The sequence below is a fragment of the Scyliorhinus canicula genome, chromosome 21, assembly GCF_902713615.1.
Source record: "Scyliorhinus canicula chromosome 21, sScyCan1.1, whole genome shotgun sequence".
Classification (NCBI taxonomy): domain Eukaryota; kingdom Metazoa; phylum Chordata; class Chondrichthyes; order Carcharhiniformes; family Scyliorhinidae; genus Scyliorhinus; species Scyliorhinus canicula.
This window is the reverse complement of record NC_052166.1, coordinates 23547181-23574241: the sequence shown is the minus strand read 5'-3', so window position 1 is coordinate 23574241 and position 27061 is coordinate 23547181. Positions and strand designations below refer to the sequence as shown.

At 44.6% G+C, this 27061-nt stretch overlaps 1 protein-coding gene across 3 annotated transcripts in view; it reads right to left on the bottom strand.

Annotated features, from left to right (window-relative positions):
• The window catches only part of abca2 (ATP-binding cassette, sub-family A (ABC1), member 2), a 577021-nt gene that overhangs the window by 186450 nt on the left and 363510 nt on the right, over positions 1–27061 (bottom strand). For all 3 annotated transcript variants that reach the window (XM_038782183.1, XM_038782184.1, XM_038782185.1), the window contains 5 exons: positions 24747–24914; positions 23533–23629; positions 14068–14241; positions 11717–11819; positions 7214–7328 (listed from right to left, as the gene is read on the bottom strand). In XM_038782183.1, the coding sequence (XP_038638111.1) occupies positions 7214–7328; positions 11717–11819; positions 14068–14241; positions 23533–23629; positions 24747–24914 (657 nt within the window). The remainder of the gene's footprint in view (positions 1–7213; positions 7329–11716; positions 11820–14067; positions 14242–23532; positions 23630–24746; positions 24915–27061) is intronic.

The window sequence follows — 27061 nt, the reverse complement described above, 5'->3', positions numbered from 1 at the left end:
CCTGCGGCGAGTAACTCATCTCCTGACCCGCTAAAACCTGTCCAACATCTACAAGGCACAAGTCAGGAGTGCAATACTCTCCACTTGCCTGGATGAGGGCAGCTCCAACAACACTCAAGAAGCTTGACACCATCCAGGACAAAGCAGCCCACTTGATTGCTCCTCCTTCCACAAACATTCAAACCCTCCACCACCGCCGAACAGTGGCAGCCATGTGTACCATCTACAAGATGCACTGCAGTAACTCACAAAGTTTCCTTAGAAAACATCTTCCAACGACCACTACCATCTAGAAGGATAAGAGCAGCAGATAGCTGGGAACCCCACCACTTGGAGGATCCCCTCCAAGTCACCAACTACCCTGACTTGGAAATATATCGCCGCTCCTTTGCTGTCGCTGGGATGAAATCCTGGAACTCCCTCCCTAACAGCACAGTGGGTGTACCTACACCCCACGGACTGCAGTGGTTCAAGGAGGCAGCTTACAACCACCTTCTGAAGGGCAACTAGGGATGAGCAATAAATGCTGGCCAAACCAGCGACGCCCACATCTCGTAAATGAATTTAAAAACAAGGATGTCTTCTACTAAAGTTAGTGAACGTGGCTAAAATGGTGTAGCCATAGCCTCATTAATACGAAGTCTGCAATTTTTATCGAACAGCATTGCAAGGTGCTTTTTGAGTGACTTACAAAGGAAAGGCTTCCTCATAAAATGGTTTGCATTTCGGTCTTTCACAAATTGAGCAATTTGGCTGACGTAGAAATAGAGTAACGATTATGATTTTATGTTCAGGTGGTTTCGCCAGATGATTATATCAGGTGTAGTGGAGTGCATCACCATGATGCCTCCTTTCTATTTGTGAGTTGTGCATTAAAGTCACAATGCATCCCATGGTCTGTTGTGGCTGATCACAGTCTCACACTGGAAATGTTTTAACTTTCCATTTAGCTCATCAAATATCCTCGTCTGCCATGATTTGTGCGGACGCAGGTTAGGATTGCCTATGAATCTCACATGGTTAACGCAGATGAGCAGCTCCAGCAGCAGAATTGAGTAAAAATGTTGGAAAGGCACAACTGGTCAATTAACGGCAGAAAGAAAAGGATGGGTTAAATGATCCACGTCAAGATGGTTGGCAGTCCTCAAAAACTCGCTTCTTCTCTCTTCCACCTGCTGTGCTTTTCCAGTAATTTTCTAGTTTTATTCAGATGTTCAATATTTTTGGCTCTGCTTTTCATCTTCAATAGTAGAATGTTGTGTTATCATTCCAGAGGGACTCAGCTTGCACTGAAGAAAAGCTATCATCTATTGCAAGGCACAATTGCTCAACGAGGCTGCTGTTCATTATGGCATTTAGCATGACAGCAAAGCACAACCCATGAATTCTTTTATGGAGAAGGAATATTATGTAAAAAACAATGTACAGCTGCTGGATAGCTCTTCCAAAGAGCTGACTCTGGCATGATGGGCTGAATGGCCTCTTCCTGAGTCGTACCATTCGATGATGCTAACTACTTGTGAATGCAAATGAGGGAGTGAGGTACAAGCTAACCTGTTGGCAGGGCTTCCTGTGAGAGAACAGCTTCAAGACAAACAAAACAATCCCCTTTTCCACCCTGAATAGGTCACTTCCTAATATCTTACACAGTGCAGTTCAGGACAAAAGACACGTTATATCTACCCTCTTGGCTGAGGTGGGACAGTGCGAGACAGGGAAGAAGCTTAAATCAAACCAAGAAGAATATGCCCAGCATTTCCCTACATTCTGTACATTGAGACTGAATTTGGCCCGAGCACACATTTTCCTGAGAATCACTTTAAGACACACCTACGTATCTGTTTAGTCAAACTATTCTGCCTAATTAGGAAAACTTACTGGTGTGATTGACAAGTGAAACATCTCTTAATTGGATTTCGCTTTTATTAAAACATTTTTGTTTGATTAATTTATGGCATCTTGGCTTCGCTGGCTGGGCCAGCATTTAATGGCCATCCCTAAATGCCCTTGAACTGAATTGGCCTGTTCGGTCATTTCAAAGGACATTGTCAGAGTCAGCCATACTGCTGAGGATCTGGTTTCACATGTAGGCCGGATCAGGTAAGGAAGGCAGATTTCCTTCTCTGAAGGACATTAGTGGACCAGATGGGTTTCTGGACTATCAATCCAGTGACAATACCACTATGCCACCGCCTCCCCTATTTTATTAAAATGCTGCTAATAATTATCGGATGATATGGTTAAATAAGCATTTTTTTAAAAAATCATCAGATTCAGGTGACATCTGAATTCTTATTTCCATTTTAAGCTGACAGCAGTAACACCATTTGGCAGCTACGTGGGAACGGGAACTGGAATGAAAATTGGTGCCTTTTGTTCATGAATAAAATGCTATTTTCTTGTAGCTGCTGTTGTGTAATCACTTTTACTTCAAGGATTCAAGTTTTAAAAAAAATAAAATAAATAAAAATAGTTGATCTCTCTTGACGCTGCTCATGAATAACAAGATTAAAAAAAAAAAACATACTGTTGCAACTGCGTCTGCACTTTTGGCCCACTTTCTATTTTGTTAGGAATGAATTAAAATTTATTGTGTGCGATTTGGAGGTTTGAAATACAAGACAAAATGTCTGTAAAATGCATGATGTCTTTCAATTGTTTTTTGCTTCTCTTCCCACACCTAGTGGTGCATTAAGGCAGACTTTCATCTCTTTTCATAGCTAGTAATTCCCAGAATAGGTCACTTAGACCTGTCGCCAGAGGTTTATAGCTTGATGTGTGCCACTCCACATAAGACCATAAGACATAGGAGCGGAAGTAAGGCCATTCGGCCCATCGAGTCCACTCCACCATTCAATCATGGTTGATTTCAACTCCATTTACCCGCTCTCTCCCCATAGCCCTTAATTCCTCGAGAAATCAAGAATTTATCAATTTCTGTCTTAAAGACACTCAACGTCCCGGCCTCCACCGCCCTCTGTGGCAATGAATTCCACAGACCTACCACTCTCTGGCTGAAGAAATTTCTCCTCATCTCTGTTCTAAATTGAATCCCTTTTATTCTAAGGCTGTGCCCCCGCGTCCTAGTCTCCCCTGCTAATGGAAACAACTTCCCTACGTCCATCCTATCCAAGCCATTCATTATCTTGTAAGTTTCTATTAGATCTCCCCTCAACCTCCTAAACTCCAATGAATATAATCCCACGATCCTCAGACGCTCATCGTATGTTAGGCCTACCATTCCTGGGATCATCCGTGTGAATCTCCGCTGGACTCAGTGCCAGTATGTCCTTCCTGAGGTGTGGGGCCCAAAATTGCTCACAGTATTCTAAATGGGGCCTAACTAGTGCTTTATAAAGTCCCTGTCAGTGCGGAGTCTGCACGTTCTCCCCGTGTCTGCGTGGGTTTCCTCCGGGTGCTCCGGTTTCCTCCCACGGTCCAAAGACGTGCGGGTTAGGTGGATTGGCCATGCTAAATTGCCATTAGTGTCCACAAACGGTCAGGAGGTGTTATTGGGTTATGGAGATAGGGTGGAAGTGAGGGCTTAAGTGGGTCGGTGCAGACTCAATGGGCCAAATCGCCTCCTTCTGCACTGTATGTTCTATGTATGAATGTAACTTCAAATGGTAAAAACAAAAGAAATATTTACGCTTTGGACGCAGAGGGAGCGCACGGCTCTCACAGTCAATGTTGTGGGTAGTCAACGCGCACCTCATTTCACTTGCCCTTTCTTTACGTGAGTATGACTTCAGTCGTACCAGTGGGAATATAGCTTACGCGGACGAAAACCAGCGGAATGTGGCAACCCCGCGCATGGGCAACGGTCAACAAAATGTCGCGTGGGCCGCACTGGGAACCCAGATGGGCTGCATGTGGCCCCTGGGCCACAGGTTGCCCACCACTGGAATAGAGACTCAAAGCTTGGTGGAGGATATGCATCGACTGTGGCTGTAATACCATCCTTCCACTGGGGTAACGGAAAGAGTTGCTGGATCAAAATGGAGGCTGCTGCTGGAGGAGTGAGGAGGAGCCACATTTCCGTGACTGGGAATAACTGGGATTGTCTACAGTTGACATTGTGCGGGAGCTGAGAACGACCATGGTGAACCCACAACGCAGAGTCTTGCTCAGAAGTAATATGCAGGTTCGCAACAGACCCGAGTGGTGATGCATTGAGGTCTGAATGGGGAGCCAATGTCAGCAGTTAGTTTCTCATCATCTGATAACCGAACCACTAAAAGGCAGTGGCTGGCTAGAATCAGAATTGGTGAACCCGAGGGAAAAATGGAATCCTCGCACATGGTGCGGCTGGAAATGGCGTTGAAGCCAGGTATGATAGATTTCTGTGCATGAGGTACTCCAAGTGGAATGCTCTATGCCGTGACCAAGGAGAATGAAAGGACTGAGCCGAGACTCTTGATTTGGTTACCTAACTATAAACAAACTTGCATTGATACAGCATCATTCACAATCTCAGGGTGCCCTAAAGTGCTCCACACGTAATTAAGTCCTTTTTATTTTAGCCGCTGTTGTAGGACGCACAACAGCTAATTTACACATAACAAGATCCTATCAACAGCAATGAAATGAATAACCAGCTCATCAGTGTTTAGGTGTTGATTGAGGGATAAATATTTATATGGAGACCGGGGAGAATCCCTCTCCTTTGACAAAATGCTGCCGCGGAATATTTTACTTCCACCTGAGGGGGCAGACGGGGCCTCACTTTAACGTCTTGTCCGAAAGCTATTCTGTACAATAATGCAGACTTGCTCAGTACTCCACTGCAGTGCCAGCCTGGGTTTTATGCTCGAGTCACTGGAGTCGGATTTGAACTCATAATGATCTGACTCAGAATGAAGAGCGCTATCAAGCTAAGGCAATTCAAGACAAATTTGGTAGTCACGCTGCACCTCATGACTGGCTGGTTGGGTGCAGTGACATGTCCAAGGTGATTGATGGATTTTATAGAGCATCTGAACGTAATTTGGTCACAGAAAAATGACATTGCAGGCATTTGGAATCCAGATTAAAGAGATCCATTGGTAGATAAGAGTTTTGGGTCATTTACATTGAACCAAGTTGAACAGATGCAAAACATATTCTTAAGATTTACAGGATTTGAAGACAAACTATGTTGGACATCATTTAAAATTCATTTTAAAAGACGCTTCCTGAAACATGAACAGGTTATGAATCAAATATTAACTTGATTCAGCATCAGTAATAACTTCAGGAACAAAGGCCTGTTTAATCTTCAGAAAGCTCATTGAAGGCATACATATCCACATGTGTCCTGCGTGTTAAACAGCTGAGGTGACAGCGTTGAACTGCAGAAATGAACAGGGAAGGGGATGATGAAGGAGACAATAAGACTGCATAAATTCCATTGCCTTGTGTAATCACATAATGGGTACGGTGCACAAAGAGGTAATTTAGCTCATCGTGTTTGCACCGGCTCTCTGAATGAGCAACTCACCTGCTGCCTTCTCCCCCTAACCCTATACATTCTCCCTTTTCACATGACACCTTCTGAATGCTTCAATGGAATCTGCCTCCACCCCACCCCAGCGTTCCAGACGCTAACCATTCGCTGTGTGAACAGGTTTGCCCTCATATTACTATTAGTTATTTTATTAATTACTTTAAATCTGTGCCGAGTGGTTCTTGATCCTTTCATGAATTGCAACATTTTCTCCCTAACAACTCTGTCCAGCCCCCTTAGGATGTTGAATACCTGTTGTTTTTTTTTTTAAACCTTCACAACAGTTTGCAATTGCCTCCTTTAATCGGTCATCCCTGGAGTTAAGTGAACGTCTAAATTGAGGTCTTGTGGCTCAATAGTAAAGTCCTTGTCTCTGAGCCAGAAGCTCTGGGTTCAGGTCCCACTCCAGGATTCATGACCAAAGAAGGTATGTTCATAACATGGTTGATAGGGTATCAACTTGTAAATAATTCAGATATACCCCAATGGTTGGCAGGAAGATTTGCTGGTCAGCCATGTGAATGGAAAGAAGTTGGAGCCTCTACCATCCACAACATGCATGTAAAAGTGTACGTTGCCACAGCAACTTTGACTTCTTTGGGGGCTAGTTGGCTGGATGGGCTGTGTGGATCAGATTGGTGCCAACGGCAGCGGTTTGTTCCCTGTTCCAGCTGGGGGTATGTTCGGAATCTGCCTTTTTGCCCTTCAAGTGGTGGAGGCCATGGAGTTGTGAATTGGGTCTACGTTCGGGCGCAGAACTCAAATAGAAAACTTGCATAAATCCCTGGTGAGGTTCCTTTTTTCAGTCTCCGTGGGAAAGAGTCAGATTTGCATTTGGCACCTGGTTTTCTTATAGAATTCCTATAGTGCAGAAGGAGATCATTTTGCCCATCGAGTCTGCACTGACCCTCTGAAAGAGCACCCTACCTAGCCCACTCCCCCTTCCTATCCCCGTAACCCCAACTAACCTACACATACTTGGACACTAAGAGGCAATTTATCATGGCCAATCCACCTAACCTGCACATCTTTGGACTGTGGGAGGAAACTGGAGCACCTGGAGGAAACCCATACAGACACGGGGAGAAAGTGCAAATTCCACACAGACAAGCACTTAAGGCCGGAATTGAACCCGGGTCCCTGGTGCTGTGAGGCAGCATTGGTAACCACTGTGCCACCGTGCCAGCCCATTATCAAGTAGATAGGAATCGGAAGAGATCATCTGGAGTTCTTGGGCTGTGAAGTTAAATATGTTGGTGTCAAGGTCACAGTCCCTCTTTCATCCTAGTGCCCTCCTCATTAAAGTGACAAATACTCCAGTTCGATCAACAAATGCTGCATTTCCTGCTTTCTGTATTGTGAAGTTCATCCAGAATTAAACTCTCGCCATTGGTGAGCGGATTTCATAACAGTAATACCCCTGGAACACGACAATGCAGAAGTCCACCAAAGTTACTCTTGTCATACCTGACAGCAAAGATCCAAAGCCAGATAGAGCCTCAAATGTCCAAACACAACAATTTTTGCACAGGTAATCCAACCACCATTTTATTGAACTGCTCCGAAACAGTCAAGGGTGATGACAAGCAATGTAATCTGGGCACCACCATGCCACATATGTACAGATGTAATGGATCACACAGTGATTTCTTTTTTCAAACCACAAAAGGAATTACAGCTACATTAAGGTACACCTGAAAAGATCCTCCCAACCATGTCAAACCTCACCTCTTTCAGTCTGTGTTCTTTCTCTGCGACAATGTGCTGAATCATCATGGCCACTGAATATACCCACGATATAACCATGCAGAGGGGCATCATGTGCTCAATCACAAACAGGAAGCTGGACAGAAAATAGAGGGAACATATTTCTATTTTTACAACTTTTTTTTTTATAAATAATTTTTATTGAAATTTTTTACAGAAAATATAACAACAAACAATGAAAAGCAACAATAAAACACCATAGTAATTGTAACACCCCCAAGACCGTATCAACGCATGTATCTCACCCCCCCTCCCCAAACCCAGTAAACAAGAGAACTTAAAAATAAATTAAAATTAAATAAACATAGTCAACGCACAACTTTTCTTTTTAATGGTGACTTATTTTCAAAACAATGCACATTATAGATCAATCTTCAACTAATATTTGTCCCGTTGCACCTACCAACATGTGGAAGCAATGAGAGATACTCTAAAGTCTGACATGAATGCTCAACTTTGCATGAAACTTATGTTTTGAATGTCCCTACAAACAAAGAGAAACGGGTAGTTGGAAAGGGGGAATTTAATTCCTGGCAAGCACCTCATTTCTGAGAAGTGCTCACGTGATCAAAGTTGCTATAGAGGGGAGAGGCCAGAAGGAAAATGTCAAATGGACAAACAACTGGGAGTCAGGTTACAGCTTGTGGTTTTTGTCAAAGACATGGAAACTCTTGTGGCAGAAGAAGTGAACCTCACCCAGGAAGGGGTCTGTTCTGTTCAGTAGGAAAGGGGGTGTGGTAAATCACACCTATATTAGGTGATCTATGGTAGGACCTGTATTACAGGTACATCGGTAGTCCCTGCCTGCTAGCTCCACCCAGTAGGCGGAATATAAATGTGTGTGTCCTCCATGCTGCAGCCATTTCGCCAGCTGCTGTGGGAGGTCACACATCTTAGAGCAATAAAGCCTCAGTTGTATTCAACCCTTGCCTTTGTGCAATTGATCGTGCATCAGGGGGCAGGGAAAAGAAGAACATCTCTCTGTGGAAAAGGCAGTTTTACCATAGCTGCCTACTGTTTAATAGGGTTTACGAAAGGATTAGGATAAAGGAGTCTCTGGAGTTTGGGTTCTCAGAACCTCGTGACACAGGGTTAATTGAAGTATTCCTTGCTTATGATAATCATATCTGGAAAACTCAGATGGAGTGGAATGATTGATAAAGGCCATTGGAAGATTTGAACCAGTGGCATATGGAGTGGTATAAATCAACTGGAAAGGTGAGATGAACTTTGGGACTGTTCTTGATTCCATATATGTGCCTGTAGTATTTCTGGTACTGATTTGAAGTGAAATTTATCATTTTAGTTGAAATACTATTTGCCTGTTAATGTTTGAATTATGCTAATTTTAGCTAGATTATTACAGTAAAAGCTTTAAATTTGTTCAATTATTTCTGTAGGGATCATTTGGGGATTCCTTTCTTTTAGATGATGTGGAGATGCCGGCGTTGGACTGGGGTGAGCACATTAAGAAGTCTTATAACACCAGGTTAAAGTCCAACAGGTTTATTTCAAATCACTAGCTTTCGGAGCACTGCTCCTTCCTCAGGTGAATGGAGAGGTAGGTTCCAGAAACATTTATATCGACAAAGTCAAAGATGCAAGACGATACTTTGAATGCGAGCATTTGCAGGTAATTAAGTCTTTACAGAGCCAGAGAGAGGGGTAACCCCAGGTTAAAGAGGTGTGAATTGTCTCAAGCGAGGACAATTGGTAGAATTTTGCAAGCCCTGGCCAGATGGCGGGGAATGAATGTAATGCAACATGAATCCAAGATCCCGGTTGAGGCCGTACTCGTGTATGCGGAACTTGGCTATAATTTTCTGCTCTGCGATTCTGCGTTGTCGTGCGTCCTTTTAGATGTTATCGGTCTCTACAGGGACCATAACACATTGTAGAAAATAATCACCACTATCAGTCTTCTCTGTGGAAGCTAACTGGTTACATTAATCTAAACAAAATAAATCATGACACTACTGTCAGCCACCAATTTGGAGTCAGGGTTTTGAGGTTTTCATTTACTCACAAACTACTGCGGAGTCTCCAAATTCATGGCCATCTGAGTACAGCAGAATTATTTTTCCAGAGAAATGCACATCTCTGCCTGTGGGGCCACTGAGGCTTCAGAGCTGTCAGCCCACTGATTGGACCAGCAGCAATGGGAGCCCACCCACAGTCCTTAAGTAAATCAGAGGCTGCCAATCAGAAAACCTTTGGTAGGAAAAGGGTGCACTGTGAGGAATTGCAGGCTCGGGACCCCCATTTGGATCAGATGCTGGGTTCTGAAGCTCACTGGAAAATCCGGCCTCTGGTGTGACTATTTCTTGAAGCTGCAGCAGCGAGTACTGAATCTAATTGCTTTTCATCACTACTGCTCTGTCTTCACGGAGAACACAGCGCTACTGCCTGTGTCCTTCTCCAATGATCATTCTTAAATGAAAGCTCTATTCTTTTACACTACATTGCACACTGTGAACAATGCTACATTTTTTTGGTTCGCTGATCGCTGGGGAAAGGCACAGACAAGGCTGCCCTGTTCTCTTGTCTGAATGAAGACAGAGCTCTCGTTATGAGCAGCAAACAGCATGTTGATACTGCTTGCAGAAACAGTTCCCAAGTTATCCCAGGTACCCACAGAGCTACCTAGATTGCATCGTTGGGTGGTGTCTGCACCAGACTGAGCAGCAATAAGCGAAATCCATACATGCATGAGGTTCGCACGTTTGACTCTGACCTGATCTACTGGCTGGGAAAGGGACTTCCACATCAAGAGTGAAAAGCCAACAGATGGTGAGCAGAAAGAATGCGGCCATTCAAAGGCCATCAGGGCCAAGAGACACTTATGGAAAGGTCAAACTCACTCACTTGTCCCAGGACCCTCCAAAAGCCACTGTGCCACCGGGTTTAAGTTATGATATCTACAGTGGCAAATAACCTTAAATATGCTTCTTCTTCTGATCTCTGTTTAATTCTTGCTCACAAACAATTTAATCCATGCTAAACAGCACTATCTTTCAGCAGGAGCGCATGTCAGGAGCAGCATCAGGAACAACTTAAAAATGAGGAATCAACCTGGTGAATCTATAACTAATTGGTACCAAAGAGCAGACGTGGCAGGCGATATGCAGCGTTATGCGATCCCACAACCAACGGATCAGATATGAGTTCTGCAGACCTGCCACATCCATTCATGAATGGCTGTGGGCAATTAAACAGCTAGCAGGAGGTGCTACAATTATCCCTATCCTCAATGATGGGGGAGCCCAACACATCAGTGCAAAAGGCAAGGCTGAAACATTTGAAAGTACTTTCAGCAAGAAGTACCAAATGGATGATCCATCTTGGCCCCCTCCTGGGGTTCCCAGAATCACAGATGCCAGTTTTTAGCCAAGTCAGGATGGTGCATAACTTGGAGGGGAACTTCCAGGTGGTGGTGTTCCTGTGTATCTGCTGTCTGGATCCTTCTAGGTGGTAGAAGTTGTAGGTTTAGAAGGTGCTGTCGAAGGGGCTTGGTGAGTTCCTGCAGTGCATCTTGTAGATGGTACATGCTGCTGTTACATGCGCTGGTGGGGAGGGATTGAATGTTTGTGAAAGGGGTGCCAATCAAGGGGGTTGCTTTGTCCTGGATAGTGTCAAGCTGGAGTGTTGTTGGAGCTGTACTTTCCCAGTCAAGTGGGGAGTATTCCATCACACTCCTGACTCGTGCCTTGTAGATGGCGAACAGGCTTTGGGGAGTCAGGAGGTGAGTAACTCGCGGCAGGATTCCCTGCCTCTGACCTGCTCTTGTAGCCACAGTATTTATATGGCTGGTCCAGTTCAGTTTCTAGTCATTGGTAATTCCAGGTTGTTTACAGTGGGAGATTCAGCGATGGTAATGCCATTAAGTGTCAAGGGACGATAGTTAGATTCTCTCTAGTTGGAGGTAATCATTGCCTGGCACTTGTGTGAAGTGAATGTTATTCGTAAATGTAAGCAAGTAGACATAATAATAATCTTTATTAATGTCACAAGTAGACTTACATTGAAACTGCAATGAAATTACTGTGAAAATCCCCTAGTCACCACACTACGGCGCCTGTTCGGGTACATTGCGGGAGAATTCAGAATGTCCACATTACCTAACAACACATCTTTCGGGACTTGAGAGGAAACCGAAGTATCCGGAGGAAACCCACACAGACACAGGGAGAACGTTTAGACTCTGCACAGACAATAAGCCAAGCCAGGAATCGAACTCGGGTCCTTGGCGCTGTGAAGCAACAGGGCTAACCACTATGCTACCATGACGCCCATTATCGCACTTATCCACCTAGTTCCCATATCCCTTCTTCATTCACCTATGCAACTTAACATTGGAACATTGGATCCTGACATAGTTCTGCACAGTTCCAGTCTGAGTCTGAGTCCGTTTATTTCATATTATTCCCCTTCCTCATGTCTTGCTGTAACTAGACCAATACTCACTCGTCCCTGGTGTAACAGGGGTAGGGAAACATCTGGACATAGTTTCCAGGCTCCACCACATCGTGACCCACAAACGTGTTGATAATGGCCCGTTCCATCATATCTAGAAGAGGAAGAGACAGGCAAAGGGTCACTGTCCATGAAATCTGAAGAAAGCTACCATAAATAAACTTAATTGTGGGTTAGCTGTCACCTGCATAAAGAGTGAAGCAGGTAGAGAATTCGTTCATGGAAAGCTCCAGTGAATGGCCCAAGGAATTGAGCTTAACTCCAACTAAATTGGCTGTTTAAGAGGAAGCAGCAGATGATCCCTGAAATGTTATCTCCGTTTTCCCCAAATATGCTGCCTGACCTCCCGAATACTTCCATCATTTCCCGTTTTTACTTATGCCAAGTCCTGTTTCCCAACTGCACCAAAAAAATGTCTCACTGGGTAAAGACACCATTTTTTTCTTGCGCTTTTGAGCCATGCAAAGAGGAAAGTTCACAAGGTTGCTCATGGTCCCAGTTAGTCAAGGTGCCAGGCTCCGGGAAGGAGTGTTGTATAAGGAGTCGGTGCCTGGTGCGTAGGATTGGGTAAGGAAGTGAGGTGACGGATCAGAATCAGCCACAACTCCAAGGCCAACTGGAAAGTACAAATGCATCGGCGTTGTGAAAGGATCAGATTGGGCCCACCAACACTCCAAACTAACTCCTTCTGAACTTACGGCACTCTGTTCACTCAGGTTTAACCCGAGTACTGTCATCAAATCCACTGACAAGGGTAGTGTTGTCTGGAGAGGGAGAGCAGCAAACACAGACAGAAAACGGAGGAAACACTCAGCTGGTGAGGAAGCCACAGTGGAGGGGGAACAGATTTGTTCACGTTTCGGTTCACACTTCAACAGACTCGAAAGCTATTTCCCAGAACCAGGACTTAACAGGTGAAAAAGAAGAAACGGAAGTGGAAATGGAGCCGTAAGAGAAGTAGACTGAAGGGACGATCCTTTAAAACAGAGATGAGGAGGAATTTCTTCAGCCAGAGGGTTGTGAATCTGTGGAACTCATTGCAACAGAAGGCTGTGGAGGCCAAATCACTGAGTGTCTTTAAGACAGAGATAGATAGGTTCTTGATTAACAAAGGGATCAGGGATTATGGGGAGAAGGCAGGGGAATGAGGATGAGAAAGAGCCACGAGGATCAGCCATGTTTGAATGGCGGAGCAGACTCTCTGGGCCGAATGGCCTTATTCTGCTCATGTATCTTAAGACCTTACGGTCTTCTAAGGTGTTTAAATAGTAGGCAGGTGAGGGCTAATTGGCTGAGGTTATATTGATATGAGACAATAGGAGGCACAATGAGGAAAATATAAGACGTAGTCACGAAGAACTGAGAATAGATGGTGATGAATGGCAGGTGGGGGGGAGGTGGGGGGGTAAAGAAGTGAGAAACAGGAACAGGAAAATCTGACAACTGATGTGCGCATCTCAAAAGCAGACCAGTTCCCCGCAATTCACCCAAACGCCACACAAACAGTGGGATATGACAAATAATATCTATCAGCAAGTCTTGAGTTATGTGGTTAGCGGCACTTAGTACTTAATTCTTTGTAAGGTACATGCCCCAAAAGATGGGTTTTCAAAATGTTCAGGGGTCTAGACAGAGAAGTTGGAAAGAAAGTTTCCCCACTCAATAATAGGGGCTGAAAACGAGAGGGCACAGAATTAAAGCAATTGTCAAGAGAAGCAGAATAGCGTGAGGAAAAACATTTTCACACAGCGAGTAGTTAGCATCTGAAACGCTCTGTCTGACAGTGTGGTGGAGGCAGGTTCCATCGAGGCATTCTAAAGCGATTTGGACTTTTATCTGAAAAGGAAGAAGGTGCAGGGCTCTGAGGAGAAGGCGGGAGGATGGCACTGATGGACTGCTCGTTCAGAGGCGCTGCAGACATGATGGGCCAAATGGCCTCCTTTTGCACGGTAACAATTCAGTGATTCTGCATTACCTACACATGACCAAGGATAACACAACAGCAGGAACTTTATAATATGCGACTTGTGCATCTTAGATTTCACATTGGTGTCCACAACATGAGGGTTAAACATACACAACTGGGTGGCTGCAACACCACCCTTCAGTCCCTCCACTCCCCATGTTGTTGGGCAAGTCCTTCTCCCACAGTCTTTTGAATCACTGTTGTTTGAAACCACAGAGTATTGGCAAACCAGTGGCAACCGCACAGGGTGAGGAGGGCTCAGCACAGGCCAGGCTGAAATGCAGTCAGTGTGAACAATGAAGTGGAAAGAAAGCTATTAAAAATTAAGCAATCAACAGCTGATTAGGAGGCAGACCACGTGCCTCTGTAAACCCACCTTGTATCCAGACAAATCCGTATAGGAAATAGAATCTCCCTCCAGTGTTCGGTCCCGGCCTCCAGTAGGCCCTGCGGATCTCATTGGTTTTCTCGGTAAAGCTGGAGTTCTGACGGATCTTCAGCATAACATGAGGGGGTAGCGTGCCATCTTCCTTCGTCTGAAATATCACACCTTCGGGATAGAATAAACGTGCATGTTCAGGGAATTTCAAATATTCGGATTTCAAAATCTAAATCAAGTCAGTGGCCTGGGTTTTCATCAACTCAGGATCACTTAGGAACATCTTTAAAAACGGCGGATAGGACCCAAATCGGGAATTCCCAATCCCATTCCCAGGCTGTGTGATTTCCAAGAGTGACTTGAAAGGGTGTGAGCTGGTTTGGGACAAATGCCCACACCCTGAACTCCCGAGCTGGCCAGCTCCAATGGTGGGGATTGGCAAGTCCTACTCCTTACAATTTTCATCAGACCAGGTTTAAAAGGACTCACGATTCACAGCCCCTCACAGGAGTCACAGACTATAGTCTGCACGAGGGGACTTTTTAAAAGGTAAGTTCAAAACGTCCTCCTCATTGCCCCATGCCATGGTATGCACACCCATCCCTGATGACTCATGTCACCCAGTGCCAAAGTAACGCTCCTCTCTTCTATCCTCTATGGCCCTACATTCCCTCCATGCCAAGGTAAGGACCCCCATTCACCCCCTCCCCCCAACATCCTTTCATGCTTCCATACTGAGCTATTGTGTTCCCATGCCCAATATATACTGTATAGAAGCAATGAACCTTATAGTGACAGTAGGATGTAGAAAAGAAAGTTTTAAGAAAAATTAATTGATAACTTTCCATTTCTTAAACAAAACTCCTTTTTACTGTAGGGCAATGTAATTGTTAATCGTTCAGGCCCTTTATAGTTCCAATAGCTGAAACTGCAGACACCTGAAACCTCTTAATTCTGTGCAGATACACATTATGTTATTGACAACAAAGGTCAGAGAACCAGAGCTGTCAATCAAGCAATGTTTGCTCCAGGTCTCAAGTGTGTTAGAATTCTAATGGATTCTTGGGTTCCCAGGCAACCCACATTATGTGTTATTGGTGAGAGCCCAGACATCCATTTGAGTTCTAAAATACCTAAACACCAGAGCAAACATTCCTTGATTAACATTTCTGGGCTCTGTGATCACTGCTGTCAATTGTACAATGTTTATTTGCACAAAATTAAGAAGTTTCAAGTGTCTGAAGCTTCAGCTATTGGCATTTCAAAGGGCCTGAATGATATTATTGCCCTGTAGTAAAAATGAATGTTGGTTAAGAAAGTGGAAAATTATCAATTAATTTTTTTTTTAAAGCTTTTATTTCTACACATGCTACTATCACTGCTTCTATCCAGTGTATTGTGGGTGAATGGGAAAGGCAGTGTGATAGCTTGACATGGGGACCATAGTGGTTGTAGGAGGTCCTTACCTTGGCATGGGGTCATGAGGGACCATAGTGGGTGGGGTGCCATATCTTGGCTTAGAGACATGAGGGAAACAGAGGGTAGACGGGGGCCTTACCTCTGCAGTGGGAGGCATGCGAGGCCATAGATGGTGGGTGGCATACCTTGGCATGGGGCATGAGGGGATGGGTGAAGATGCATTTATGAGACGGTAGGTTGCCTTACATTGGCATGGGGGGGGGGGGGGGGGGAATGAGAGGTCGTTGCTGATGGGGGACATGGGCATGCATTGATGGGGCTCAACAAATGTGTGGAGGTTGGGGGCCGAAGGGACTTTGATTTTATTCTAACTGGGACAAAATCCTACAGCACTGAGGCAAGCCTTATGAACAGGCCGCTTCTGCAGCCAGCAGTCGCTGGGGCTGCCCCTGACCACTTTACCGCATCTGTTGGCCTGACTCCAGCCAGCACCCAGACACCGCCTCACCACTCCCCCATCACATCTCCCACCAATGAAGATCCTTTCTCCTGGGGCAGCCGGGTAGAGACGGGAATTTTCCTAACTCCCGCTACTCACCTAGGTGGTGAAAACCTAGGCCATTCTTTCTTTCGCTGATTGAAACCAGCAGTGGTTCACAGATCCATGGAGGAAAAATAAATATTTTTTTTAAAAAATTATTTCAATGAAACCATGTATAATTGGATGGCCTATTTAGTAACTTCAGCCACGGCAGTGATTATAAAATTTAAGTCCTGATCTTAATTGGTACTCAACCAGTTGATGATGCTGCATCGCACTGCACTTATGACAATGATTTAATGACCCAAGGCTGATGAGGAATAGAGTTCTCACTTTAATTGTTCTCAAATGTTAACTGTGGCATTCATGTGTGCAATCGTTTAGTAATGATATTATTTGGCACCAGTTTCTCCATCACGTAATTAAATGTTTCACTAGAGTTGGCAAAGGCTAGAAGCTGCACTATATTCGGGAGAACAAAAAGCAAATAAAAACAGAAAGGAAGATTATTCAGGAGACCGTCTGTGCCAAGCCATTTGACAATTCCTTTACGTATATACCCTGTGGAGAGCGATCATGGAGGTGAATGCCATCCTCCATCGCGAGTTCACTGCGAAGATCTGCTATTAAGCACAATTCAGAATCTATGTACTACCTGCTCAATTCATTTTGTCCAAAAAGATTGTAAGGAACTTCTTTCCCCCTGCTAATAGTCTCTACCCCACTCCACTCTTGCTAGGTTACATTCATGTTCAATCCAACACAGTCAAGAACATTGCACATCAACAATCTGACAGATCAAGTGACCCCATAAGGCCCATCATTTTTTATATTCTTTCATGGGGATGTGGACGTCTCTGGCACAGCCAGCATTTGTTGCCCACCCCTAACTGCCTCTTGACCTGACTGGCTTACTAGGCCATTTCAGAGGGCAGTTAAAGAGTCAACCACATTGCTGTGGGTCTGGAGTCACATGTAGGCCAGACCAGGCAAGTACGGTAAATTTCCTTGCCTAAAGGGCGGACATGAGTGGACCAGATGGGTCTTTCATAACAATTGATGTTGCCACGGTTACTATTACTGAGACTACCTTTATATTCTAGGTTTTATGAGTCAAATTTAAATTCCACCAACTGCCATGGTGGGATTTGAACCCATGTCCCCTGCATTACTCGTTCAGTGACATTATAATAATCTTTATTAGTGTCACAACTTGACTTACATTAACGCTGCAATGAAGTTCCTGTGAAAATCCCCTAGTGGCCACCACTACGTTACCATCTCTCCACAGTATCTTTAAGGTCAGTGCATATAGCTTCTGGTTTCTATGCATCTCACGGGGCCCATAATGTTACCACATCAAATCTCCATTCATGGCTGTGTCACTGCTGGGAAGTGCTAAGCACGAGGCTGGGATACCCAACATGGAGCGAAGGAGGAAGCATCAGACTGATATTGGCCTTAAACTGCCCTCATTTTCTTTTTTGTTCTTTCCTGGGACTTGGGCGTCACTGGCTAGGCCAGCATTTCTATTGCCCATCCCTAATTTTCATCGCGAAGGTGATGATGAGCCGCCCCCTTGACCCACTGCAAGTCCATGTGGAGTAGATACACTCACAGTGCTGTCAGTGAGGGAGTTCCAGTAATTTGACCAAGCAATAGTGAAGGAAGCCTGGATGGTGCGTGGCTTGGAGGGGAACTCCAATCTGATGTTCTCATGCCTTTGTCTTCTATCTAGGTGGTAGAAGTCAGAGGAGTCCTGTTGAGTTGCTGAAACACACCCTGTAGATGGTTGCTACTGCTGCCACTTTGTGTCAGTGGTAGAGGGAGTGGATGTTGGAGCTGCACTCATCCAGGCAAGTGGAGAGTATTCTATCACACTCCAACTCCCTCCTTAAACAGGTCCCGAGGCTGTAACTGGAACAGAATTTGGGGGTACTTGCAACCAGAAACATTGGCACTACAGGCTTTGGATACAAGAGCAAAGCAGAATTGTGCTCAGTACAGAATTCCGTGATGAAGGAGCAAATAATTATTCTTTTATTTTTACTTTAATGAGTCATGACCTCAGAACCGGAAAATCAATAACCCTCATCCATGCACCAAAGAACTTTTGTTGAACTACAAGCCTATTTTAGATGGTTTCCACTGTGACAGAGCTTTTTAAATGACGTTATTTTCACCCAGGACAAATAAACGTCAAGGCTTCCTTGACGTCAAATAAACGTCAGTGAAGCAGGCAAATTGGTAGCGATGTATAATGTGTAGATTTTAACTTTTAAGAGACACATTCTGAGTCAGCTGAAGGAAACACAGGACCATTATTCATCTGGTCTCCCACTAATTCCAACTCCACTTCAAAGAGCTCCAAGTAACACCACTGAGGGAACAATTCTGCAGCTTTCCCTTTCTTATGTTCAAGATTGAAGAAGAATGTTTTCACTGGAAAAAGAAACGATGACCAGCAACGTCGAAGAATAAATATTTCTGTCTGATAAAACCACTAGTTAAGAAAAGTAGCTCATCAGCATGACAGATAGGATTTACAATCCAACCACTACTTCAGTAGACTGAATATTTGGAGTATATTTTCCACCCCAAAGAAGAAAGATTTTTAAATTTTCTTGCAAACTGCACAAGTCAAACCCTTATCACATATCCTTCAATGTTTTTTTTAATTTAGAGAACCCAATTCCTTTTTCCAATTAAGGGGCAATTTAGCGTGGCCAATCCACCTATCCTGCACATCTTTTTTTTGGGTTGTGGGGGGTGAAACCCACTCAGACACAGGCAGAGCGTGCAAATTCCACATGGACAGTGACCCAAGGCCGGGATTCGAACCTGGGTCCTCAGCGCCGTAGGCAGCAATACTAACCACTGTGCCACCGTGCTTCCCTCCTTCAATGTTGAACTAGTTGAATCTGAGTCAATGCTGAGACTGTGGTTTAATTTTCAGGGTGAGATGACAATCCCAATTATTGCTGCTCTGCTTCTTCCTCCATCCATTCAGGTCAGACATTTTTTGAGCACTTTAATGCTTCAGCAATGCGACTTAACTACACCCCATAGTCTTATTGAACCTGCCAGCTGGGAGAGTGGGTCATCTCGCTCTGATTAAACACAGAAGACAGGCACACTGAGATCAGCTCTGACGAAGAGTCATCCTGACTCAAAACGTTCGCTCTGTTTCTCTGTCCACAGATGCTGCCAGACCTGCTGAGATTTTCCAGCATTTTCTGTTTTTGCATCACTCTGGGGAAACTGGATACAGCAGGAAGGAACTGAATCAGAGGAAGACATACTGCAATTGAGCACTCTGAAAATATCAATTCATACCTAAATGCTGTGAGATTTAAATGGAGCCGCATGCGGTCAACTAATGTGCCTCCACATCATAAAATGATGACAGCACAGGAGGCAGCCCTTCCACCATTCTGCCTGTGCACGCTCATTAAAAGAATGATTTACAATTGAGACTTTACCAAGAGATGGCATCTTTTGAAATTCTGAAAGAGTTCTTCCGACCTCCCACCGTGGTCAGGACGAAGACCAAGAAAACCATGTGGACTTTCGGGGCTGAAGGACCTATGACCGACTGCAGTCAGCCCCACGGCGGATTGCAGACAGGCCAACCTGCAGCCTCCGCCCTGGATTACTATGTCACTGTATGCTATCAGCAACGACCCTGTTACTGACATACCTGAGGAAGAATTGCAGCAGTTCACAGACGGACTTCCAGTCTGTACTCTTTTCACCGTAATGAAAGGAAGGTAAGTGTTGCCCCTGGTAGAAAGCTGCAGCAGATCACATTTAATCTTTTTGATTGAGGTATAATTCTTCCAAGATGTGTTCCAAAATATCTGTACAATTAACCAAACCCACTAAAAATTTTAACTTGCCACTCAGCGATCTGCTTCAGCATTTGCATACCGCCATTAAACTAGGGGAATCAAGTTTGACCTTACGCCTGCCACCCAACTCACCCCATCTTTCTGTTCATCTGACACAGGAAGATGGTGCAATAGGACTAACGTCACTGGATGTGTAACTTGGTGGCCCAGGCTAATGCTTTGGGAATATGAGTTTAAATCCCACAGTAGCAGCTGGTAAATTCAATTAATAACAATGAAAATAGTCAAGAGTACAAAGCTTGTCTCAATAACCTTGACCTAAAATTTTCCCTTCTGGGACTGGGTCCTGGGGCTGGAACAGGGAGTGCTTCCCACTGCAGAAGCCGGCAGGAAGCCACGTCACACATTCCAGTCCCGACCTTATTAATTATACTCTCAGGGGTTTAGCGCCACATTCCATGTTTTATTGGGCATGATTACATGAGTCCTGCCACCATATCTGGGTGCCATATTGAAAAGGTGCCCAACATCACTGACCCACCATTGAAGAAAGAAGGCGGACCTCGGAAAATGAAGACGGATCTCCAGGAACAATCTGAGCCTGGAAGGCGGACCTCCTTATGTCACTGAATCTGGAAGGTCTACCTGTACATGCTTCTCCCACCTGTGATTTTCCGAGGTTCACTGTAGCTAGTGGTCTACAAACCAAACCTCTAGAGCAGCCTCAGGCACTGTTCAGGTGAGTCCTGACTTCTGCACCCCACATTGTTCCAGACAAATTCTGGACCAGTGTGTTTTCCCACTGGAATCATGGAGAATAGGGCGGGGGCTGGAAGATTCCACTTGGGCCTCCATCTGTAATCATTAGTGGGATGCAAATGAGTTTCATGTTGGCCTTTAGCGGGATTCCCGATCTGTCGTTGTGGGCACCAGCGAAAGATCCCACGGGAAAGTAACACTGGCATGAAACCGGCATTTGGACTCTCAGCAAATTCTCCCCACCCCGCCCGTCATTGAACCCAACATTGGGGCTCTTATGTTTTCAGGAGGTTTCCTTTTACTCACACTATAAACAAAGGATAACCAAATCGCCACACTATAGGTTACTTATCCAGTTGTCAGAGATTATTGCTGAGGTGTGGCTTGCTCACAGTCTCAGACGGAGGAGAAGGAAATCTCCCAAGTGCCTCTGATGATGTCATCATGTAACATATTAGACGGAGATATATCAGTTACAATACATAACATCCCTCCTCCTGTAGTACGGCAACAAATATTAGCTTAAACTTTTAGTCATGGTGAACAATGATGATTTAACCAACTATTATTATTGTAAAATTATGTATATATATGCAGAAGCTCCCATATCTACTACCATTTTAACTTTATTCCCATTTAGTTTTGGATAAACCGAAGATCTCTATGTACCACCTTGCATCGATAATACACCAAGTTTAAGTTCTTTGCTCTCCGTAGGCATTATGTCTTCCTGAGAATTTCCAGTATCTTCGGTCAATTGGTATATTCTTTTTGTGAATTTGGGTAGTCTTGCGTTTACCCATCTTCGAGGTTTGTGGATTTTGTCTGGCCCAGCACAACTTTGTTACGTGGCCTTTCTTGCCAAAATTACGACATCTGGTTTCTCGACACCGACATTCCTTTGGCATGCATGCATGTTGAAAGATTATTTCTCAGTTTTCATCGCGTTTATTTTGGCGCAAGCTCCAATTTGAGAAGCTTCTTCAGCTACCAATTCCATAGACACTGCTAGATTGAGTGTTATAGAGTTTTTTTGTCAGCAATCGTCTCTGCATTGTCCATTTCTCACTCCACACACAAGTCTGTCTCGCAGCGTGTCCTCGAGGGTCGATCGAAACTCATTTCTTGGCTCGTCTCCGTTAGCAGCTAAAAATTGTGGAAAATTTTCACCTTCTTCTTCACTACATCAATAAATCTGAATCTCTGCTATGACTAATGGTTTGGGTGAGAAGTGTTCGTCAAGGGTCTCAGTTAATTCTTCTAAGTTATTGCACCAGGCTTTTCAAGATGGACAAGACTGTAATAAGGTGAAGATTTTCTGCATATTACACTCAAGAAAGCTCCTACCTTAATATCATCCTATATTGCGTTTGCAGCAAGGTAGTATTGGAATCTCTCATAGTAGGAACTCCATGATTCCACTTTCTCCTCGAATGTTTCCATGGCGCCACCTTTTCCTGCCATCATAGTTACCCGTTCTTAAGTTGTTAGACTTCATTTAACTTTTCCTCCCCTCTAATTTCTTTCTCTTCCAATTTAATTTGTAATATTTCTTTTGTTGTTTCATTTAAAAAAATTCTGTGGCTTTAAGAAGCTTTTTTTTTACAAACACTGATCTGTTTTAAAAACCAAAAGGTTTCAGCTGTAGTCCTGCTTAACCTTGATTACTATTGGTGTATTTTTCCTTCTTGAGCAGTTGCTTTTCCCAAAAGAAGGTCTCCCTCTCTTCCTGAATTCGGATCTGATGTAACAGCCCATCACGTGCGAAGATGCGCAGTTGGAAAAACTCCCCAGCTCGATAAATAACGCGTTGTTTTTGCAGCCCACCCCTTAATTTCTGGTTTTCTCTTTTCCAGCAGGTTTGATTTTTTTTAAAATCACAGCTCACCGGTTTTACAAATCGTATAACAGCTGATAGTCTGGCTGAAAAACGTTTCTCTTTTCCCACCTCCGACTCTCCGAACGCTCCCGTGTCAGTCGTGTGAAAAAAAATATAAAAAAAGGTCCTGAGTGCTTTCTATCATTTCTAAAATTAAGATGCACTCTTAGCAAGGCTAAAAACAACCCTGTTCACCAGTGGCCAGTTTTGTCGCACATTCATGGATGATGTAGTGGTCTCCTGAAAAATTGATCGTTGCCTCGAGGTCCAGGTCTGGCTATTTTTTTTCTCTGTCTATTTCACTGGAAATACACCCTCGTCGCCAGCTTTGTTTTTAATAGTGTTCTGTTTTCGGGGGTGTTATTTTTACTCACAATATAAACAAAGGATAACCAGGTTGACACAGAGTAAGTTACTTAACCAATCGTCAAAGTTTATTGCAGAGGTGTTGCTTGCTCGCAGTCTGAAGTAGAAGAGGGAAAATCTCTCACGTGCCTCTGATGATGTCACCATGTAATCATGTGGCATACTATACAGAGGGCATTGGTTATAATGCCTAACAGGGGACATGGGAGAATTCTGCCCCATGACAACTATCATCGATTGTTGCAAAAACCCATCTGGTGCACTGATGCATTTTATAGAAGGCAATCTGCCATCCTTACCTAGTCTGGCCTACATGTGACTCCAGACCCATAGCAATGTGGTTGACTCTGAACTTCCCTCCGAAATGGACGATGAGCAAGCTACTCAGTTCAAGGGCAATTAGGGCCGGATAACAAATCACTTGCCGGTGAAGTGCATGTCCCGTGAGATAATACAGAAAAAAGAATCTCAGCTGTATAATGTGAATGGATATGGTCATGGAGTAAAGGGAGATTGCCTTTTCAGGATGTAAATGCCTGCAATTTGATGCGGAGAGGTGCGGGAGAGAGCATATTGGCTTCTTGTTATGATCATTTTTAAACCAATTGCATTGTAACAAAACTTAACTAAAAGTATAGAATACTCACTGGCAAACACTGTGACATTGTCCTGATATGCCTGGCTCAAGGTGTAGTTCACAATGCTCTCTTCATTGGGAAAACCTTTAAAAATGTCCACACTCACCTGTCAAAACAAGTGAGCAAAATCAGCACTGCGATTGCAACAAATAAAAATCAGCATGGCAACACCGTTGAAACTAAATCCCTGCGTCTGCGACGACTAAAATTACTAAATTTTGCCCGCCCTCAATGGATGAACTCTATAACATCTTGCAGAAGCTAATGGTCGGCATTCTCCGGCCGTTCGCTGGTTGAGGGAGTCTCTGCCCCCCCCCCCAACTTTTAGCTTCTGGGTAACTGTTGTACAGATGCACATTGGCCCCCACACGGGGCCCCCACACGGGTCCCCCAAAACCCATTAACACCCAGTGGACTCAACCCTCCACACACAGACTACCCTGCTCTGGAACTGCCCCGCATCTCTCCCCCCATAGGGCTCCTCCACCCACGGGATTCCCCCTAGAGCCAACAAACACCCAGGGACTTTCCCATGAACCCCTGAAGACCCCTCCCCCGCGGGACTCCCCCCCCCCCCCCCCTCCCACAGGATTCTTCACCCTCCCTGGCAACCACAGGAACTCCTCCACCCCCATGGCGCTCTTTCTCTCCCACAGGAACTCCCCCCCCCCTCCCCCCTCCCACACACACACACTGATCCGAAACCCCTAGAACTTACCTTCTCATTGGCTTGTCAAAGACCTTTAAATTTGTTTGGATCTTTACCCTTATCTGGTTTACTGCAACTTGCGCTGTAAAAAGGGGCGTGTGTCTGACTTACCTGTGACTGAGCTGCCCTTGATGGTGGGGCTGGAAACATGCAGCACACTGCCCGACCAGAGTTAGAAAGTTGGTCGAGATCAGCTAAGCTGGACTTTTATCCAAGTATTTTTGAACAGATTGCCAGTGAAAGTTATGGCCTAATTACATTTTTTTCATGAACATTTTCCCAAATATATTCGAGGTAAATTTGTTGTTGTATTTTTAAAAAACCAATCCCATTTGTGTTTTCTAGTTCTCTTACTCACTGCACGTTGCAGCAACAATTGATTATATGTCAATGCAGGCTAATGCAACTCACTGCGACAACGAGTGTGCAGGTTGTTTTGCTATATCCGTCGCGGAGGTGCAATCAGCGCAGATGGTTCCAGGAAACAAGTTGGACCGAGCCCATGAGATCTAACCTTGGACATGAACTGGATCCAGCCACAGGCTGCATTGTCGATGGTGTCCAGCTGTTGGATCAGCGTGCTCGAGTTCGGCATGGAGAAGTTGCTGTTGATAAATCTCCTGATTATGTCGCTGTCGGAGGCGTTCAGCACTTCCGGATGCTTTTTTAGATCGGAGGTAAACTGCAGAGCAAAAGCAAAAGGAGCAAAAGGTCTGAAGTGTACAGCTTGCGTATCTCACCCAGTTTCAGATCCCATTTCTGTGCTTCCACCTTCACCTTAACTTATCCACTTTTAATGTGTATCTCTAAGTAAGCGACTGAGCACCAGATTAATTGGTTAGAGAACGTTTTGAAGTCAGAGTCAAACAAGGGGAGGATATTTTCCCGATCGGTGTTCGTTAATGTTGACGTTGTTTAATATGAGCCGATTTATCTTGTCTGTAAACTGTATCCTCTTGGGTGTTATTGCTAGCATTTCTTGTATTTACTCATTCTATATAAAGTTAAAATTATACCAATAACAGTTATTGTATATGGTTTTGTTGTCACATTTCAGTTCAACATTTAGAGAGATGGTGGGATCCAATTTTTTTTAAAAATCTGCCTAAAAATTGACATTTAAAGCTTAATTTCTGGAACCAGAGTTAATATTTAGAGGAGACAAATCCAATCAAAGTTGCCTTTGCTCAGGAGTCTTAAATGGAACAATCTTTTCATCTTTTCACAATGATATAAAGGCACCAATTACTCATAAGGGATTGTGTAAACATGTCGGGGGTTCATTTATTTAAACTAGGAACATGAGAATAGATATTTGATTTGATTTATTGTCACATGTACCAAATTACAGTGAAAAGTATTTTTCTGTGGCCAAGGAATGTACACAGTACGTGCATTGTAGACAAAAGGAATAATCAACAAAGTACATTGACAAATGGTACATTGACAAACAGTGATTGGTTACAGTGCGGAACAAGGGGTAAACATATGCCGGATACAAAGCTTGAAACATCAGCGGCAGAGCTGTGTTCTGCTCACCGGCAAAAGTGAACTGAGACTGACACACGTGACACACTTCCCTTCCAGTGATGGCAGGCTGCTATCCCTTAAAGGCATAGTACAACAGAAGTCAGTTCAGAAGTGTTCATAATTCGAGAAAACCTGGCATTAAAAATTGGCACACACGATCAGCAAAATCATAATGATGACTGCTGGTGGAAAAGCAATTTGCACACTGTGCAAGTGGGTTGGTCGACTGAAGCTAGAATTAAGTCCATTAATGTTGTTGACTGCACGATACCTGACCCTAGAATATTTGATGATGGTACTAGATGCCTGAAGTTTAATATGTTCCATTTCTAAAAGCCAAAGGCATAAAAGCTAAAAACTGAGCACAGAGGATCACACAATTCCTCCAGTTATGCTCCTATTTTCTCAATTAGTGAGAAATGGCAGCACGGTAGCATGGTGGTTAGCATAAATGCTTCACAGCTCCAGGGTCCCAGGTTCGATTCCCGGCTGGGTCACTGTCTGTGCGGAGTCTGCACATCCTCCCCGTGTTTGCGTGGGTTTCCTCCGGGTGCTCCGGTTTCCTCCCACAGTCCAAAGATGTGCGGGTTAGGTGGATTGGCCAGGCTAAATTGCCCTTAGTGTCCTAAAAAATAAGGTTAATGGGGGTTGTTGGGTTACTGGTATAGGTATACGTGGGCTTGAGTAGGGTGATCATTGCTCGGCACAACATCGAGGGCTGAAGGGCCTGTTCTGTGCTGTACTATTCTAATTCTAAAAATAATTTTGGGTGTGCATCCACAGAAATGTGGTACCGTCGTTCAAGGGATTACATAAGTCATTACAGACACAAAGCTTTCCTCACAAAGCACCAAGTGTGGTATAGCTTCAATTTGAGAGAAATGCAAGCTATTTGAATTATTACGAAGTACCACTTATAAAAAATAAAACATAGGGGCAGGGATTCTCCAAGCCTGCGCCGGGTCGGAAAATTGCCGCCGGGGGGGAGGGGCGCAAATCCCGCCACGCCACTCCGACGCCGGGCCACCGGTTCTCCGGCGACCTCGATGGGTCGAGCGCCCGTTGGCATTGTTTGCATATGGTTCTCCCCGCGGGACCTCGGCGTTCTGGCTGCGAGGGCTGTTCTGGTGGGGGGGCAGGGGAGCCGACTCCGGCGGGGGGGGCATCCACAGTGGCCAGGCCCGCGATCAGGGCTGACCGATCGGGGGCACGCTAATTCCGGGGGGGCACACCTATGTTCCACCGTGCCGGGCCCCTGTCGGGCTCCATCATTGTGCCCGCGAGGCAGTGCGGAGACGG